At 40.3% G+C, this 20684-nt stretch overlaps 1 protein-coding gene across 4 annotated transcripts in view; it reads left to right on the top strand.

Annotated features, from left to right (window-relative positions):
• LOC138783143 (polyamine-modulated factor 1-binding protein 1-like) overlaps positions 1 to 20684 on the top strand; it is a 279398-nt gene that overhangs the window by 158571 nt on the left and 100143 nt on the right. For all 4 annotated transcript variants that reach the window (XM_069957440.1, XM_069957441.1, XM_069957443.1 and 1 more), the window contains exon 19: positions 13354 to 13491. In XM_069957440.1, coding sequence (XP_069813541.1) covers positions 13354 to 13491 — 138 coding nt within the window. The remainder of the gene's footprint in view (positions 1 to 13353; positions 13492 to 20684) is intronic.

Below are 20684 nucleotides of genomic sequence, written 5' to 3'. Positions count from 1 at the left end.
GTTTTACTCACTGTGGACAGGCGCTAATATATTAAACGAGATCTGTGTTTGGTTGCAGTGGATAAAATATATATGCAAATATAGTATATTCATTAATAAAATGTAGATATCGTAGCCAAATTTAGATTTCTGTTCCTATTGTGATTGATTTCACGCGCACCGCATAGTCTTGTTTGTATTTCACAATAGCAAATTTTATATTCTTGTCAATAAAACATGTTTTCATGAAATTTAATCTTTATGGAAAATTTTTGGTCACATATCCATAATTATTATTCCTAAAACTGTGCAGAACCGTTTGATGTTTGGCAATACTTAGAACATCTGTTACTTTACACTGTGTCACATTTTCTGTGTTTTTATATGTTACCAAGAAGTATAGCATTTCATAAAGACTAATAAAAAAGGAGTTGGTCCCATGAGCACATTACTTTTAACATTATCTAATAAAGCTTGTGAGGACGCTGTACACAAAGAAGGTTTCCAGGTATTCTATGAGATTTTTATGTTGTACCTGCCGGAAAATATGAAATGCCACAATAACAGGGTTAATTGCCTCCAGATCCATTGATATATATATATATATATATATATATATATACATTTTTTTTTAAGTGTTATTTTTAAATCTTAATGAATAAATATTAGTTTAAAAAAAGTGAAATAGTTGAAACTTAAAGAATGTCTTTTCTTAATAACTACTTTAATGCCCTGTTGATGTAGTTTCAGTTGGGTACCCCATAGGGTCTTGGCACTGCGTAGTTATTGCTGATGAGTAATTGTGTAGTAGGATTGGAGGTAGGGATGAGAAAATTAGCAGTAAGTTTAGATTTGTGTGAACAGGAATGCTTAGCCTTTGAATCTCGCAGCCGTAGGGCTGCATCCATCTTTTCCAGGCTGTGGGGATTCAAATGCAGAGCGTTCTGGTTCACGCAAACTCGAACTTACTGTTAAATTGTTAAGTTCTAATTTGCAATAACTTCTCTTATCTCTAAGTGAAGGAACTGGTCTCACTATATAAATGAAGTCACAACTTTATCTTCTACCCTCTAAAAAAAACCCACCAATGCATTGTCCACCAGATGTGCATAATGTCCTCCTTGGTGTCATACACAGCAAAAGAATCCCCTTTTGTGCCTTGCACAGTAAGGGTTTGTTCACACTGAGGAAAACAGGCGGAAATTCCAAGCAGAATCCCCGCCTGCCTTACTGTCTCAATGTTATGTACAGGGCACCTTCGCTTTTTGCTGCGGGGATTCCGCTCAGAATTTACACCTTTTTTCCTCAGTGTGAACCTACCCTAATAGTATCTCCTTCAACCTCCATGCAGTTCTTATTCACACATTTATTAGTATTTCAGGACCGTATATTATGTCTGCGACTGTCATCCACAAAAATTTTATCCAGAGTGCATATGTAATCCATATTTTTTTAGGGTCTGCAAAAAATGAGAATGTGATAGTTAAATTAAGGTTGTACATATTTTTTGCAGACGTTTCTTCCCAAAAAATTATGGATCCGCAAAAATTGTAGACACTCCTATTGATTTCTATAAGAGAACCCAGGACGCGACTGTGGCCCGTACTAGGATAGTGTGAATAGCCCAATAGAACTCAATGGGCCTAAATTTATCTGTAATTGCGGATTCGCAATTACGGACTAATTTTCTAAACTTGTTAAAGCGACTCTATACCCACAATGGAGAACACAAAGGGTAGGGTGGGCACCACCTAACGTAAAAAATAGTAATGAATGTGGGTGCAGCTGACTACCCCATATATGCAACAATGTAAATAGAGAGAGGGACAGAAGAAGAATGGAGCAAAGAAGTCAGGCGCACTCCAGTAATAACTGCAGTAATAATAAACTTCATTGAACACCGGCAAAGAATAGTTAAAAACATCTAAAATCCCATAAGGGTAAAAGAAACACTGCAGCACCTATAATAAAGGTATACCGCACTGCTACAATGTTACAGGCCAGGTGGACCCACAGGGATGGGACTCAAGAGGGGAATATAGAAATGACACAAAATATACAAGTAAACATATAGTCCTATATAATAGGTGTATCATACCGACAAACGATAAAATGTCCCCAAGTAGCAGAAAAGATGTTCCACGCGTATCGCCGCTACATAGTGGCTTCGTCATTCCTGGTGGGTTTTTTTAGAGGGTAGAAGATAAAGTTGTGACTTCATTTATAAAGTACAGTTAGAAGATTCTAACTCTCGCGGAGGATGATGGGATGAGATACCCATGGTAAAAACTGCATGAATAAAAAATGGACATAAAAAATACGCACAAGTGAGAACAGTCTCATATATGATCTGTAAACCGGACTAGATCCAGACCAGAGATTGGGACAGACTGAATTACCCACTCCACTGGAGTCTAGGAATCCACCCCGGGCAACGATTAGCCAAAGAGGCTTATATACATCTAAAAACATACGGAGATCTACTACTGCAACATTCTTCACTGAAGAAAGGATAAGTTATACATCCTGAAACGTGTCTGAGGGGTTGCAGGACAATAGCAATATACAGCCACTGAAAACTTCTTTCCCGCCGCCTATCCCGCATGCAAGGCGCACACCACATGCAAAGCACTTTATGCAAAGCACCTTATCCGAGAACCACGGGGGGGGACGCCCCCTGTCCACTTGGATCTGCATGATAGAACGCTATAGATTCAACCAGCCTTTGCTGTGGAACACTAAGTCCAACATAAGAAACAGTCCAACAGTGAAGAGAGGGGAGCACGCCAGCTGCCACGATACTATCAACGTACAGGTCCGTCAGCTGCTGCGATATAACTACTATACAGGAGCTCCTATAACCCACAAGGACTGGTGAGAGGTGGACTTCCACCACATAAAAATATATATATATATATATATATATATATATATATATACTTGACTTTATATATTTGTCCTATCTAAGGATATAAGGGATATGTAAACGGGAACCTAACAATTGCAAATGTGGTAAAGCAAGGGCCCTGCACCGCTTTCTCTATTTTAAAAGTGGCAATATTCATTCCATCATTTTTTAAATTTTTTTTATCATCTTCTTATACTCTATATCATATTTTATTTATTGTTGCATATGAACTAATACTGCATGGTAAAATAAACATAAGTAAGTCAATACCGCCTATCACTTTCTATCTCCATACCACATGTCTATTATAGTTCTAACAGGTGCAGAACTAGTAAGTGCACTCAAGGTTTTAACATATACCAGATCTCCCATAGACTTTTTCAGTCGAGCACACCATACTACCATTTCTGCCATTATAAAAAAAACTAATCAAACCGGATCCGTTTTTTTCTTCAAAGTACACAAAAACGTAGTTGATCTAAATTTTGTGTCCGTTAAAAAAAAACATCCATTTTGATCCGTTTCTTTTTATAATGGAATTCAGTGGAAAAACTGCATCACACATGCATCCGTTTTTTCATCCGTCTTTCATCCATTTTTTCGTGCAAAAAAAAAAAAAAAAAGATTAAAAAAAGTATGAAAAAACGTAGTGTGAACCCAGCCTTCCAACTTTGATAATGCATTTGGTTTTATTTATTGTGATAAAGCAGTGGGGAACCATATTGGTAACCATATTGGAAAGTTTATTATTTTTACAGTTAAGGCTAATTTACTAATTCTTTTTATTCCTTGAAAAGCTTCTTTAAGTTCAATATCCTAAAAAAAAAAAAAAACTGATTTGGCCGTTCAAATCCTTCTTCAATAGGTAAAATTATTAGCAGATTTTAAGTAATGTCTATACCTATAGTGTATGCCTTGAGGCGCAGCTAGCTCCATAAATCAGCTCTTCTTTTGCTCATAATAAATAGGAGGAAGAATTTGCAGAAAAAGGTCCCAAGTTGTCACATTATGAATTTCACTTCTCTCATGGGGAAGCAAAAAAACCCCCCAAAAATCCATCTTTTTAAGGCCTTGTGCCACGAATAGGTAAAAAGTATATCCATGTGTGCTCTAAAAATAAATTGGAATGTTTTAAATCAAGTGGAAGTCGATGCATTTGCCTAGTGGTGCCAATACCCCTTGAAGAAAGATATTTGAATCTGCATGGCTTTTGATACCTGTCTAATAAAAACATTCTTAAATGTGTGTAAATCTTTTTTTCCCGTTCCTAATACAGCCATAAAATATTTTCTTTTGTGCAGTAAAGGAGCTTGCACCTGGTTTTGGCAGACAAAGAAATATGCAGGATACATTTTTTCTCGTATATTTTGAAATGCATTTTAAAGGGACAGTGGGAAAAAAAACCTAATGATAAGTAGTAAAAATCATATCAGCTATTGCTTTCATGTGGTTTTCGAGATTGCTTTCTTTGTTTCCTCTTACAATTCAATCGGGTAATGCACTCCCCCCCCCCCCCCCCCCCCCCCCCCCCCACACCACCTCAAAAAAAAAAAAAAAGATTTCATGGAGTACAGGAATGCAAAGAAGTATTAATAGGAACATGAATGTAAAACAGAAAATAATGTTTAAATTTTTTTTAAATAAAAAAGCACAGCTATGTTCACAAGCGACTTTGTACCAACAATCTGCTCCCCCCCCACACACACACGCACACACAAACCACTTGTACCTTCGGATAGCTGCTTTTAATCCAACATCTGTCCTGGGGTCCGTTCGGCAGGTGGTGCAGTTATTGTCCATATTGGCGTGGCCTAGAGTGTCTGCCCTAGGCCTGTGACACCCCTCTGTTCCTCCTCCTTGCCCTCTTCACCATAAGAAACGGCCCCAGGCAGGATTTCTCCTAGTCTTCTCTTGTCTGAACACTGCACATGTGCCTTAACGATTCAGCACCTGTGCAGTCTTCATACAAATGTTGAACAGGAGAAATCCTGCCATTGGGCATTCCTTATAGTGAAGAGGGCGGTGAGGTGTTGCATGTCTAGGGCACTGACACTCTAGGCCACACCAATTTGACACAGGACTGCAAGTTTAAAGTTGTCTTTTAGGACAATAACTGTATCACCTGCCGAACGGACCCCAGGACAGATCTAGGACCAAAAGCAGCTGACCGTATCAGCGGTTGGGGGTGGGGTGGGGATGTCAGATTGTGGGTACAGAGTTGCTTAAAATGGACCGGAGCTGAAAATCCACACCCAAACTAAGGACAAGAAAGGTGTTTTTCTGGAAAATTGCAGTTACAACCCCTTTAAGACACTCACTTTTCTGATCATCCTTACTTCTGCTACCGATATTCAGGTCACTGTCCGTCATGGAGTTTACGGCCTTGCATCACAACAGTGTTGAGTGGTATCACGATTGGCAGCTGGCTTCTAAGGGTACCTGAACTTGTTGATCACAGTAGGGTGTCAGGGATAATAAAAATGTGTTGTATTTCTGGTTTAGGCCTTTTTGGATACCTACTGAAGTTTACAGTATATCTCCTTCCCTTCCCCATAGATCCATAGACCTTTTGTAGGATAAAACCAATTGTGTGTGTAAGTGCATGTGGACATTTTCGGAGCCCCCCCAATAAATGTTCAATAGATGTTCTAGAATCACATAATCAAAAATTATATATATATATATATATATATATATATATATATATATATATATGTATACATACATACAATAATGTTTTGGGATAAAACCACATAAACTGTGGATAAAAGAAGAGACTGGATTCATTAACAACAACAAAAAAAACTAAATCAAAACATGAATATAACAACAGAAAAAAAATAGTCAGGATCTATTAGATAATAAAATCCAATAAAGTGGAGCTGTCTTTTGCTGTCAGGTTTAAGCTAAAGTGATAATGTCCCTTTAAATAGAGTGCATGCTCATTTTAGTTGTTGTATCGATATCACCTTCTCCAGTTTGGATGGTATATTCTGTTTTGCTATATATTAGAGTCTTCGCTCAATATAAAGATGTTATTCTTATGTAATGTTCCTGAGTTGTTTGGTTTTAAGCTGTTTGGCTGGCGACACCTAATAAACATTCTTAGTTTTCGGTATAATCTGATAGAATTCTACATGTTTATTTCCATTTCAAATAACAGCAACATAATACTCAACACTCAAAGCGACCACATCACTCTCGCCATTGGTACTGCGGGAGGATTTAATGGAGTCACAAACAAACTCACAGAGAACTGATTCATTGCACAAGTACAGTCCAAATAGGCCATTACCAAGTCTGTAGATTATACAGGACTTGCTGGGTAGCCAAACCTAAGGCATGGGAATGTATAGCTGATAATAACTCTCATGGCATAGCACGGAATACATATGAATGCTTATCTTATGTCACCTAGGGTTTTACAGCCCAGGTATTATTGTAGTGTAATTATAATGTACATCCAGTTATGAATACAATTTAATATGTGATATCTTATACTAATACAAAGGTTTTAAGCAGTTTATTAGAGTTCCTCCATGTACTAGTATACTGGGATGCCAACTCTTTCTCCTAGGCATGTGCACCGATGGAAGCCTCAGTCTATGCTGGGAGCTTAGTGGCTTCTATATACCTAGAAGATATATCCCACTCATGGTGCCTAACTACAGGAGATCACTGCAAGTTATTAAAGCAGTGCAGGTGCGCAAATCATAAACACACACAGGGCCTATGGGATTTAAAAATTAGCTGACCCCACACTTTATATATACTGTAAAAATGGACTACAAAGAGGAAGTGAAAGTCCTTCCTAGACATTTATAACAATTATTACCTTCATGCAATTTTGCATATGCATAGAATTACAGAAAGATTGTGCTTGTTTGACTAAAATCGTTGTACTGTATAATCAGAGACTTGAACAAAAAATGCTCTGTGAAGCTTATGGATGTGCAAGCAAATACATCTATACGAAATCTGACAATCACCTTAATGCAGTTTTGCATCTAACACTATGAATATAAAAATTTTCTAAATTTTATTCTTACCCTAGTAGACTCTTAACACATAGAATTGCTCCTTAAAGGGGTTATCCAGCGCTACAAAAACATGGCCACTTTCCCTCTACTGTTGTCTCTAGTTTGGGTGGGGTTTTGAAACTCAGTTCCATTAAAGTAAATGGAGCTTAATTGCAAACTGCACCTGAACTGGAGACAACAGTAGGAGGAAAAGTGGCCATGTTTTTGTAGCACTGGATAACCCCTTTAAACTGATTCTGTACCCACAATCTGCCCACCCCAATCCGCTTGTACCTTCAGATAGCTGCTTTTAATCCAAGACCTGTCCTGGGGTCCGTTTGACAGGTGGTGCAGTTATTGTCCTAAAAAATAACTTTAAAACTTGCAGCCCTGTGTCAAACTGGCATGGCTTAGAGTGTCTGTGCATTAGGCTGGTACAACCTCTCGGTCCCTCCTCCCCGCCCTCCTCATAATTAGGAATGCTCCAAGCAGATTGTCTCCTATTCATCAGCTGTGTGAACACTGCACATGGGCTGGATCGTTAAGGCACCTGTGCAATGTTCAGACAGGAGAAGATGTTCCAGTGGCATTCCTAATGATGAAGAGGGTGGTGCAAGGTTAGGGCACAGATACTATAGACCCCGGGAGTTTGACACAGGGCTGCAAGTTTAAAAGTTGTTTTTTAGGACAATAACTGCATCACCTACCAAACGGACCCCAGGACAGATCTTGGATTAGTAGCAGCTATCCGAAGGTACAAGTGGTTTGGGGAGGTCAGAATGTGGGTACAGATGCATTTTTGCATAGCCTTTCAACTGCATTTTTTTTTTTATTGAGCGCCCATTGAAGGAGCATTAGTCCTAAAGAGAAGCCTTTAGTTAAAATTCAGGAAGAATATGCCATATCTAGATGACGGGTTACTGAACCCAAAAACTCAACTAACAAGAATGTTTTGTACTGTATGTAGAACAATTACAGATTTACATTTGAAATTTGCCCTGTTATTTTGACTGAAATGGTAAAGAGCAACTCTACTGTAATATTCACCAAATGTAAATGGACATCACCAATAAATAATTTTTAAATCAGCAGGGGAGGTGATGTACTACATCATTACCATTTAATTCATTTATTTTTTATGATATACAATACTATGCATTCGGCCACTAGGTGTCTCACTTACTGGAAAACTGCAGTCGTGACTCCGTCACTAAGGCCATTTCGTCTTTAGTAACAGCAGGAAAAAAAAAACTGCAGGAAGTCAGCTGACCCAGTGAAGATGAATGCTCATTGACGAACAGCCGTGCACTGCTGCAGATGAGTGAACTAACTAATGAACAAGGCCCCCCCACTGAAATGCAGAAGCATGTGTAGCACAATGGGTACTAAACAGACCACTGGAGCACTGCAATATTAATAAAAATAGACAGCATACATAATGCAAGCATTAGTTATATGTTTTTTTTTTTGTTTTGTTTTTGTCATGACAGGTACACTTTAACCCCTTAAGGTCCAAGCCAATTTTCGTTTTTTGCGCTTTTGCTTTTTCCATTTTATGTTTAAAAGTCCATAGCGCTTGCATTTTTTCACCTAGAGACTTATATGAGTGCTTATTTTTTGCGAAACCAATTGTACTTTGCAATTACAGGCATAATTTTTCCATAAAATATGTTGTGAAACCGGAAAAAAATCATTTGCGCTGTCAAATAAAAAAAAAAAACGAATTTGTTTTGATTTCGGGGAGTTTTGCATTTACGCCGTTCGCCCTATGGTAAAACTGACTTGTTATACATGTTCCTCAAGTCGTTACGATTACTATGATATATAACATGTATAACTTATATTGTATCTGATGGCCTGTAAAAAATTCAAACCGTTGTTAACAAATATATGTCACTTAAAATCGCTCCATTCCCAGGCTTATAGCGCTTTTATCCTTTGGTCTATGGGGCTGTGTGAGGTGTCAGTTTTTGCGCCATGATGCGTTCTTTCTATCTATCGGTACCTTGATTGCGCATATACGACTTTTTGATCGCTTTTTATTACATTTTTTCTGGATTTGATGCGACCAAAAATGCGCAATTTTGCACTTTGGGATTTTTTTGCGCTTACGCCGTTTACCGTGCGAGATCAGGAATGTGATTAATTAATAGTTCGGGCGATTACGCGCGCGGCGATACTAAATATGTTTATTTATTTATTTATTTATTAATTTATATTTATAAAATGGGAAAAGGGGGGTGATTTGGACTTTTATTAGGGGAGGGGATTTTTTATTAATAAAAACACTTTTTTACTTTTTTTTTTACATACACTAGAAGTCCCCCTGGGGGGCTTGTATATACACAGCAATGATCTCTCATAGAGATCAATGCTGTGTATATACACAGCAAAGATCCATGAGATCGGTCATAGATTACTATGGCCTGCTGCAGGCCATAGCAATCTACTGCCGAGCCGGGATCAGCGTCATTCCGACGCTGAGGCCCGGCACGGGCAGAAGAACGGATCTCCCCCTCGCGTTTGCATCGCGGGGGGGAGATCCGACCCACTAGACACCAGGGATGTGATGTCTCAAGCCCTTCAATGCAGCTGTCAGGTTTGACAGCTGCATTGAAGTGCTTAATTAGCTGGCGCGGCAACGGGACCCGCGCCGGCTAACAGAGGCACTGCCCGGCTGCACGTGTCAGCCGTGATCAGCGCCGTTCAGAACACCCCCCGCGGCGCCATGACGTATTAGATACGTCATGGGTCGCTAAGGGGTTAAGGCTGGGTTCATACTACGTATATTTCAGTCAGTATTGTGGTCCTCATATTGCAACCAAAACCAGGAGTGCATTGAAAACACGGAAAGGATCTGTTCACACAATGTTGAAATTGAGTGGATGGCCGCCATATAATGGCAAATATTTGCTGTTATTTTAAAACAACGGCTGTTATATTGAAATAATGGCAGTTAGTTACTGTTATATGGCAGCCATCCACTCAATTTCACCATTGTGTGAACAGATCCTTTCTGTGTTTTTAATCCACTCCTGGTTTATGTTGCAATATGAGGACCACAATACTGACTGAAATATACGTAGTGTGAACCCAGCCTGAAGGTGTTATCCAGCGCTACAAGAACATGGCCACTTTCTTCCAGAGACAGCCACACTCCTGCCTCCAGCTTGGGCGGGGTTTTGCTTCTTAGTTCCATTGAAGTGAATGGAGGTTAATTGCAAAACGCACCTGAACTGGAGACAAGAGTCATGTTGTCTCTGAAAGAAAGTGGACATGTTTTTGTAGCACTGGATAACTCCTTTAATAAATAATCCTTCTATCTATTTAGCCTTCCACTTTCCAAATGTCCTGATTCCGTTTCCCAAGTATGGGATGATACTTTGGATTATTCTACTCTAGACTTCTCCAGGGAATCAGAACAAGTTTTACAAGACTAAGGGGGGGATTATCAAGGGCTGTGCTTCTATTTTTAGTTGAGTAATTGGATTTTTCACCCATTTTTGGTCTAAGTTCTGTTTTTGAACCGTATTCGATGGGTGAATGTTTTTTAGATGCAACTTTTTTTAATCTGACTGTTTTGAGTATTCACCCTAAAGTTCCCATAATCCGGGATTAGCGCCCAATTTATCATTTGCAACTTTTAAAAAAAGTTTCACAAACAGGTTCAAGCCTACGTCAGGTCAATACCAGTTGAATATGCTTGCACAATTATTGCATTTTTGCGACTTTCTCAGCAATTTTTTATTTAGATATACTTACTTTAGGGCTGGGTTCACACTACGCATATTTCAGTCAGTATTGTGGTCCTCATATTGCAACTAAAACCAGGAGTGGATTAAAAACACAGAAAGGATCTGTTCACACAATGTTGAAATTGAGTGGATGGCCGCCATATTAGGCCCCGTTCCCACTGAGCAAAGCTAGCGGAATTCCGCGACGGAGTTGTCCGCCGCGGAATGCCGTTAGCCTCCCGCTCATAATGGGAGTCTATGGGAGGCGCGCGCTGCTGCTCTGTACGCGCTGAAGAATGAACATGTTCATTCTTCAGCGCGGACAGGGCAGGAGCGCGCGCCTCCCATAGACTCCCATTATGAGCGGGAGGCTAACGGCATTCCGCGGCGGACAACTCCGTTGCGGAATTCCGCTAGCTTTGCTCAGTGGGAACGGGGCCTAATATGGCGGCCATCCACTCAATTTCAACATTGTGTGAACAGATCCTTTCTGTGTTTTTAATCCACTCCTGGTTTTGGTTGCAATATGAGGACCACAATACTGACTGAAATATACGTAGTGTGAACCCAGCCTGACATTACTGCATTTTAATAAATCACACAATATACAGTAGGAACAAAATACTCACCAATTCCCATTAGAAGAGTCACACAAATTAGACTCCTTAGTAAATACCCCCTAAATGATTTAGTGGCCCATTCATTTGCTCTACTCTCTGGTAGCAAAAGACAATTTTCTGTCCTAAACTAAACCTCATACGGTGTGAGGCACAAGTATGCTGAGCGTTAAGTGTGACTAATCCTTATAGTATAACATATACCAGGTACATTTCATTAAAGGGAGGGAAAAAAATCACTGGTTCCCTTTCAACCGTTCACAAATTTTATGGATGTGTGTTTCCTTCTTTTCACTGTCTTGGCAGAAAATTGTTCTCGGGGAACATTTAAAGATGTATCTTTTCTTTCCATAAAGATTTTTTTTTTTTTGTTACCGCAGAGGCAATGTTTTCATTACAAACTGTTGGATTCTACGCTTTATGCTAGGAAAAAAAAATAGCACTTGGTGTTTGTTCCAATCAGTCATCTATATACGGTAAATGTAAAGCACATGTAGTGTTGTGCTGCCTGCACTGTCCTATCAATCCTGAAGCCGTATATGGGATGAATTAAGCGTCGTGCATCTATACATTAGACCCAAACTGTTTTCAGAAACACAATCTGTTCTCTGAGCCATAGCCGCAATGATGGCCCTTAATGCTTTGTCTTTTACATTAGTTTTGTATTGTAAGGAATCTAAAAATGTTAAGGAGATCAGCAGTAACCTTGGCTGATCTGGGGCACAGTCCTTGTCCTAGATAATTGCTGATGCAAATAAATAGAGAAGTGACTGGGAGTGTTATGGGGTAATCACGTGACGGATGTCTGGCTTCGCTGAACGGTGGTCTCTACCATACACAGTTTACATCTATGTTTATATTTATATTAAAATATGAACATTTGCCTTGAAGTGTACTGAAATTATACCTACTTGTACTGTACAAATCTGTACCTGTACTATATGTGCTTCACCAATATCTACTTCACCCGCTTGTACTGGACTACTGTCTTCCAGTATTTCATATCTGTATTGCTCTCTACTACATGTACTCAACTGCCAGAAACTTGTACTGGTACTGCACCACCCCCTACTCCTACTACATGTACTAGACTAATACCTCCCCGTACTATACTGTATGTACTGTACTGCTCTCTACTTGTGCTGCATGTACTGAAACGCCAGATACCTGTATTGGTACTGCACCCCTCCCTACTCCTACTAAATGTACTAGACTAATGCCCCTATTCCACGAGTCGTTTGAAGGAGCAAACGAGCGCTATTAGCGCTCGTTTGCTCCTCGTTCCCCGCTCGCTGCCGCTGCTATTCAACGCGGCTGCAGCGAGCGGGTGAGTGCGGGAGGGGGCGGCGGGGAGCTGCGGGGGGGCTGCCCGGGGGATCGCTGATCGTCCGGGCAGCCCATAGGATACAGCAGCGCCTGCTGCCGATGCTCCTATTCAACGGAGCGACGGCAGCAGATCGCTGCTATATCAGTCGCTTGTTTTTCAACATGTTGAAAAACAAGCGACTGCAACGATCAGCCGACATGAACGATGTCGGCTGATCGTTGCACTCTATTCCACGGGACGAATATCGTTCGTAGCGGTCGCTATCGGCCGAATACGAACGATATTGCTCCTCTAAACGACCCGTGGAATAGGGCCTTAATACCTACCTGTACTATACTGTATGTATCGTACTGCTCTCTACCTGTACTACATGTATTGGAATTCAGTACCCATACTGTGTGTATTGTACTGCTGTCTGACTGTATTATCTTTATTATGTAGTGTACCCCTATGTACCGGTACTACTGATTACTACTTGTACTCTTTGTATAGTACCAGTCTCTACTTAAGCAGCATACACTGTACTGCTCTCTATTGTGCTGTACATGCTACTGTACTTTATGATCTCAAGTCACTAAATTAGCAATGGAGGAAGGTGATTCCAGATATTTTGAGGGAGCACTGTATTCAGCCCGTAGCTAGTCCTAAGTGTCATCTCCTTTCTGTAAACCAAAACTAACCATAAAGTTACTTTAGAAGTCTGATTTTGTAGACCTATTTGAGGGCAACGTTCTGTGAAAATGATCTGTATTATTTTCTGTTTTACCAGGTTTCTCACAAAGAAAGAGCTGATCCGGCAATCACAGATAAGTTATCTACCTATACTGAGCTCACCCAGGAGAGGCTCGCTGTGCTTGAAAGAGAAAGTTTGGACCTTAGAGAGAAGCTAAAGCTCAGCTATCTGGAAGTATGTAATGATTTCATTTTATACTGTTGTAACCTAACAAGCCACCACACAATACAACACACAGTTATGGTAATAGCGTAGACTTGTGGCTATAGTGACCACTTTAGCAAAAAAGCAAACAGAACAGCTGCTGGTCTGTTCAGGATGTTTAGGATGTGATATCAAAGTGTACAGTACCTGTTGTTTTAAGTTACTTTTTAGAATAAGCAGTTCTTTGTGTATACAAGAAGAGCAGCAATAGATGTTACCCTGTTTCTATCTGTACTGTGTGTGTGTGTTCCCAGGCATTCCCCCTCCCCCTCTATATGCATGTATTGCTTGCACACTGATCCCTGAGCTTCTATAAGTTGTAACCATACTGTAGGCCCAGTTACTGCTGGTCACCGAGAATGGAGTTTAGATGTTCAAAAAAGTTTTGTAAAAATGCCAGGGCAAAAGTCTAGAGATAGCATGAAGGGATCTGTTGAAAGGAAAATGTTTAAAGGGAATCTGTCAGGTCCCTACCAGGTGGAGCTGCAGACAGGTTTGGCATAACTTTGCATATGGCCATCAGCAAAGACAAAAGCATCACTTGTTTTATCTCCCTACCACCTATCTGCCTGTGTCTCCAGCTCTGTACCTGGTGCAGACCTGACGATTCCCTTTAAAGAGGATGTACCATCAGGTACACTCTCTTTAAAATTACACATGAATCCAATACCGTGCCGGTGCCACTGTTCTTTTTATGAACCACAGCCTGGTTCTTATGCACGGCGCCGTTCTATTCATGGTTACCGGGCCGGGTTGAAGCACTGGCCCATGGAGGAAGCTCCCGGCCCTCCATGACGCGGCTCTATTGATTCCCCATGCCGGCGACGTTCGATTCATGTGTAATTTTAAAGAGAGTGTACCTGATGGTACATCCTCTTTAATCTACCTTTAGATCTGCTTAAAAAGTGAAAAGGCAATTATTAAGCAGTTTAAGGCTGGGTTCACACTACGTATATTTGAGGCTGTATGTTTGAGGCTGTATAGCAACCAAAACAAGGAGTGGATTGAAAACACAGAAAGGATCTGTTCACATAATGTTGTAATTGAGTGGATGGCCGTCATTTAATGGCAAATATTTGCTGTTATTTTAAAACAAAAGCTGTTGTATTGAGATAATGGCCGTTATTTACTGTTATATGACGGCCATCCACTCAATTTCAACATTGTGTGAACAGATCCTTTCTGTGTTTTTAATCTACTCCTGGTTTTGGTTGCTATGAGGACCTGACATGAGGAACAAATACAGCCTCAAATATACATAGTGTGAACCCAGCCTAAAAGGGCACTAAGGCAAACATAAAAAAATAGGGAGGGGCATTCTTTTGCCCCTGCAGCTGCCGTACCACAGCTTACTGTCAACCTCCAGTCTCCTGTATCTCCCAGTTGCTGTGTCATCATGACTCCACAGGAACTACCCGCCCAGCCAGTCAGCAACTGCAGAGGTGTACCGCCTCAGTAACTGCATGGCCGTGATATCACAAGATCGAGAGATACAGAAGACCAGCGGGTGACTGTGAGCGGTCGTGCACCAGGATGGGTAAGTATGTATTCTTCATTAGGTTCCCACCACTCCCCGCCCTCCCTGTTTTTCTGCCCAGGGTATCCCTTTTTTTTGTATTTGTAAATATTACTATAGCTATTTACTATTATAACAACATGCAACATTCTTCACATTGTATTTTATAGAAACACATTACACTGTTAAACCTGAGTTTACAGGCTGTTTTATCTAGCCTTCCCTTTAAATACCTGTTTTGAGAAGCAGGCATCCCCTTATTTTTCAGGACACAGCTTGTATTACCTCACTTTACTAGCGAGTTTCCTCCAGTACGGTCACAGAGCAAGGGAATGACTTTTATCAGTTTTATGAGTCTCGGCATGGAGAAGGCACTATATAAATCTCTCCCTAATATGGCCATGTACATGCGAGTCTGCCGCCTCATTTCACTTTTTGGCTACTTCATTTGTAATTAAATAACAATCTACTTGTACTACTTCTTTCCTTCCAGCCCCGATGCAGAGACTTGTTGTACAGTTTTCATTAGTCTCATGACACGCAGTACCTGCAGCATGTATTCACGAGGCTGTTTAATAACCGCTCATTAGGAATCGCTGTCACAGCTCTAATAAAAGTTGATGCCATTTGAGCTTGCTTTTCTTAATTTAGATTGTAATTTTTTTTGTAGTTTATTTATTTCAGACAAGGCGTACTCCTCCGCTTATTTTCAGTGCCGGCTGTGTGACTCTGGCTGTGTGTGTTACTTACCAGAGAGATACATGGACGATATGTACAGAACTTGGACAAGTTTATATGTACAATTCAGTTTTTCCATAACTGTTAGCAGTGGGCGACCTCGGAAATGAAGGAGCGTAGACTTGCTTTATAGCAGCTTAGGGAGACAATGGATATGTTACCAAGCAAGTTGTTTAAGGTAGTATCTCAGGAGAATGTTCAGATTTTCTTTTGTATTATAGAAATATTTTTTCTTATTATCAGAATACGTTTTATTAGACCATTGGCATCAATACAAGGCGAGAGAAAAGTACAGCAGTACATACCGTACAAATGTGGGAATACATAGAGACCTGATCAGTGCATACACAAAGGGCTGATCAGTGCAAGAAAGGGATCAGCTAAAAGTCAGCATGTCCTTCACATTTTAGTAATTCTGCAAAAATGACTCCACTTTGTTGGTATCATCTTAACATAGGAAACCTCATATGATGTCTTAAACGGAATCTGTCTGCTGCAAGTTTCCAACTGTTGACACTGTTAGATAGCTGTTAGGACAAGGAGGCACATGGTACCTTTCATATATGTGTATGTGCTTCCATAACGTAGGTAATGCTTTTATTCTGTAGTACATAGACTCGGAGGCTTTTCCGAGCTCCTGATGTGCAACAAGCAATAACAACTACTTCCTCCCCCTCCTATACCTGACTCTGCCTGGGACTCCAGGGGTCAGTCAAGCAAGGAGGGGGTAAGAGAATGCATGACAGCTTACAGTTTTTATGAGCTTGGAAAAGTCTCTTTGATTCTTTCTACCAAGGGAGAAACGCATTTATACATTCTGGAAGCACAGTTGGATATGTCAAGAGGTACAATGTGTCTCCCTGACCTAACAACCATCTTACAGAGTCGGCACCTGAACTGCAGCTCACACATTCCCTTTAATGCATCAGCTGCCACTCTAGCATACGTGACACATTTAACCCATTGATTTTTAAATTCTTTAAGAGAACCCTTCTTAAATTATATTCATTCACTTCCAAGAGAATATTAGCATTTGAAAAACTGACTACCTTTGTAGTGCCAATTGCAGCAGCTTAACCAAATATTTAGTAATGGCCTTGCAGGCCTGGTACATGTTTTTTTTTTTTTTTTTTAACCTTTCATCCCCTCTTAGGGCCCTATTACACCAGCAGATTATCTGACAGATTTTTGTAAGCCAAAGCCAGGAATGGATTTGAAAAAACGGGGAATCTCAGTCTTTCCATGGTTAACCGTTCTCTGTTTATAGTCCATTCCTGGCTTTGGCTCAAAAAAATCTGTCAGATAATCTGTTGGTGTAATAGGGCCCTTAGACCCATTTGAAATAAAGGCCAATAAAATAGATTTTGCTGTCCCATGTTAAGGGCCACTTCCAAAAGTAAAGCAGTGCCCTCTTTGCATTTCTTCTTGTATTGGAGACCACCTTTAAGCATGATTTAGCAGCATCCCAAATGCTATGCATCAAGTGAAGCATGAGCTGGCCTCTCAGAAACGTTAGTAGAGGGCCAGTTTTCTATAGCTCTAATGGATTTTGACCCAGAAACTGGAAAATTGAAGAACTAGGTTCCACAGCTCCACTATCTTTGCAAATGCTTCATTTGTGCTTACAGATAATACAACAAGACATTTGGTATCACTTGTCCCCCACCCCCTAAGACAGCTGCAAATGTTCTAGTTTAAACAGTGGCACCCCCTTTTATCACACTAAATCTTGGTTGGACTTTAATGTTTTCTTTACTTAAGAGATTTGTAGTTTTTTCATTTATGTAGCGCATCCTCAACACGCGCACATTCACATAGCTTATCGTTACCTGTGCCAAATCCATGCCAAATCCGTAGCTGCAACCACTTACAACCCTGCACACCTGGATATTTGTGTACAAGGCTCCTAACTAGTGTCTGGAATCTGCTCAACCTGTCAAGGTTAGTGAGATCCCCATGCCCCTCCACAATATCTTTGCCATATTTCACCGTATAGTGCAAAGTCTTTTTTCTTTACTTGAAATTGTTGTTTGGTGAGTCTGGCATAATGGCAATAAACTATCCTAGATATTGGGAGGAAAAAAGCAGTGTGAGGAGTAGGCTTGAGATATAGAGGCCTATGGCTTTATCCATGTTTTCCAGGACTACTGCATTCAACTTCTTCAGGCACCGGTATTCAAATGTTGAACGATTGGACTAGAGCATGTTCTAGTTGCGCTCGTCTCTAGTAGAACACAGGCAAAGGCCATATATGTAAAGTAGAGCCTGGAATTTGGATGGCATGGTCCTTTCTGTCTTTGTTATGGGTAGAACCAAGAGATGACTTTGGCCAGCCAGGTCTGTAGATGCCATACAATAGCATCTGCAACCAGGAACATCTTAAAGACAACAAAACAATTTACATACATAAGGAAAAAGAATTCTAGACAATGAACATAACCCATATACCAATTCAGGATATATGGTAGGCAACCAATTGTAGTTCTTTGAGGACCTGTGCACTTCCCTAGATTGGGGAAATTGTGACAGAGTATCTCCTAAGGTGATAGGAGAATAAACTATTACCTAATACCCCTCCTGTAAGCATTATTCCACTGTCATCTGGTCCTCATAAGGCTACACAGATGTTGGACAGCGTGCCGCAGCCGGACGAGCACAACATTACTCAGGCTTGTTAATCTACAATACAAAAAAAGGAACTTTATGAATAGTCTTTTTTGTCTGTTCTTTAGCACAGTAGAGGCATCTGTGGTCAGAACAGATTAGTAGTCATATGTCTGAGTTTTCTTCCAGAAACCACAGCTTGCACAACCACGTCAGTGCTTAAAGGGGTTTTCCAACTCTTTCTTCTTGGCTATAAACTCCCTATGGCACCCCGGTTAATTGGTCACTTCACTGTTATTAGAAGTTCCCTACTGTTTTGGAGCTACAAAAAACAGTCACATTACAGTACCTCCAGAGCAGTCATCTGGTTCTCCAAGAAATCAGGTGCCGTCCATTCATCATATGATCTGTACTGTCATCATGCCTGCCCAAGTTAGCATTATATCACTGTGTGTATGCCTGTTAGCATGCCTACAGCCCTCCTCCCACTCCCTGTTTGAGTAAAAAGCAGCCTGGACAACCTCTTTGGTTTAAACAACATTTGGTGTCTCAGCCTGACAGAGAGGTCTATCTCCTAACAAACAGAACCCCAATAATAATGTACATGACCAATGACTAGTGTTGCGCCTATGGCTGTATCCATGATTTCCCCAACTCTCTAGGGTGGAATCCAACCTCTGCACCCATTGGGGATCAAATGCCAAGCGTTCAGGTTCGGAGAACATTGCCAAACCCAAACATTTCGACACATCTGCTCAACACTACGAATGACAGTAACTAGAGTACAAGACTATGTACACACAATGTCAAAAAAAGAGAAAAGGCCTTGTTTTTTCTATTTAAAAAGACGTCCGGTATTACTATGATTTAACTGACTGCAATGCAATACTTTGAAGTCAATGGAATGACGGACATCAAAATAATGATCATGTCAATTAATTTTGGACATCTTTTGCGAACAGCAGATGTTTTTTTTTTAAATTGTTCATACACAGTTTTTCTTTTTTCACCTCCTTTCTCCATTTTTTATATTAAATCCAATCCAATGGGCCCACCCAATGGCCAATCAGTCCACCTAAACTAGAATATTGTACCAACAGCTGTGATTGCTCTGATGGGCGGACAGTCCTCAAAATAACAGGTGTCATTTTAAAAATTATTAATGGACAAGATAAAACGTTGGCTATGTTCACACAACATCAAAAATAGAGAAAAGGCAGACGATTTTGAAATTTAAAATAACGTCCGTTTTTGGCGCGATTTAACTGACTGCAATGGCTATGCATTGAAATCGATGGGAAGACTGACGTCCACTGCACACAATGCATTGGAAAATGGACGTTTTTACCGCGGACGCCAAAATAATGAACATTATCGTTATTTTCAGACGTCTTTTGCAAACAGTGGACGTTTTCTATTAGTTGTTCACACACAGTTTTTCTTTTCTCATCGTTCTTTTTCCGTTTTTACTATTATATTCAATGGTCTTTTGGATTAAGACACACCCAAAGGGAAATTAGTAACCCCAAACTAGAATAATGTACAAACACCAGTCATTGCACTAAGGGGAGGTCAGGATGCTAAATGACGTCCGTTATTTTAGACTCAAAATAAACAACGTAATTTTTAACCGAGCTGGAAAAACGTGTGAACATAGCCTGAGGGCCAGTTCACACTGAGTAAACACGACGTAATCCCGCCGCGCTCAGTGTGCTGCTTTAAGTTAATGAGAGGGCGCACGCTAGTCCGCTGCCGATGCTCTCCACTCAAAGAACTAACATGCTAGTTCTTTGAACGGAGAGGAGAGGAAGCGGACGAGCGTGCACTCTCCCATACGCTCAAAGCAGCACACTGAGTGCGGCGGGATTATGTCGTGTTTACTCAGTGTGAACTGGCCCTAACAGTGAATTATTGTTACAATAAATCCAAAGGTACATCAAAAAACATGTTAAAGAAACCAAAAGAAATTGTGTCAACCCCAGTGCACATTTCAGCAAGAAGCCTTTGTCTCTGGACATTTAGTGGCTGCCACCCAACAACACACCTTACCCGAGAAGGTGAAAAAGATAGGTTGGAAACACCTTGATGTAATATTAAAATACCTTTCTTGTACAAATTTTCAGCTTATAAAAAAAAAAACAAAAAAACTGTCCAGTTAGTAAATATTTAATGTTATAGGCGTACAGCAGAGCACAAGTCTGGTCTTTTCTACCATGTGCGGAGAGATGAAAGAGCTGATTATTAGGTAGATGAAAACCGCTTCCTTATTCCACTCTCTGTACATTTGTAAAGATCTCAGGATTGC

Source organism: Dendropsophus ebraccatus, chromosome 2, assembly GCF_027789765.1.
Source record: "Dendropsophus ebraccatus isolate aDenEbr1 chromosome 2, aDenEbr1.pat, whole genome shotgun sequence".
Taxonomy (NCBI): Eukaryota; Metazoa; Chordata; class Amphibia; order Anura; family Hylidae; genus Dendropsophus; species Dendropsophus ebraccatus.
The sequence above is the reverse complement of the archived record's forward strand: the minus strand, read 5'-3'. Positions and strand labels throughout refer to the sequence as shown.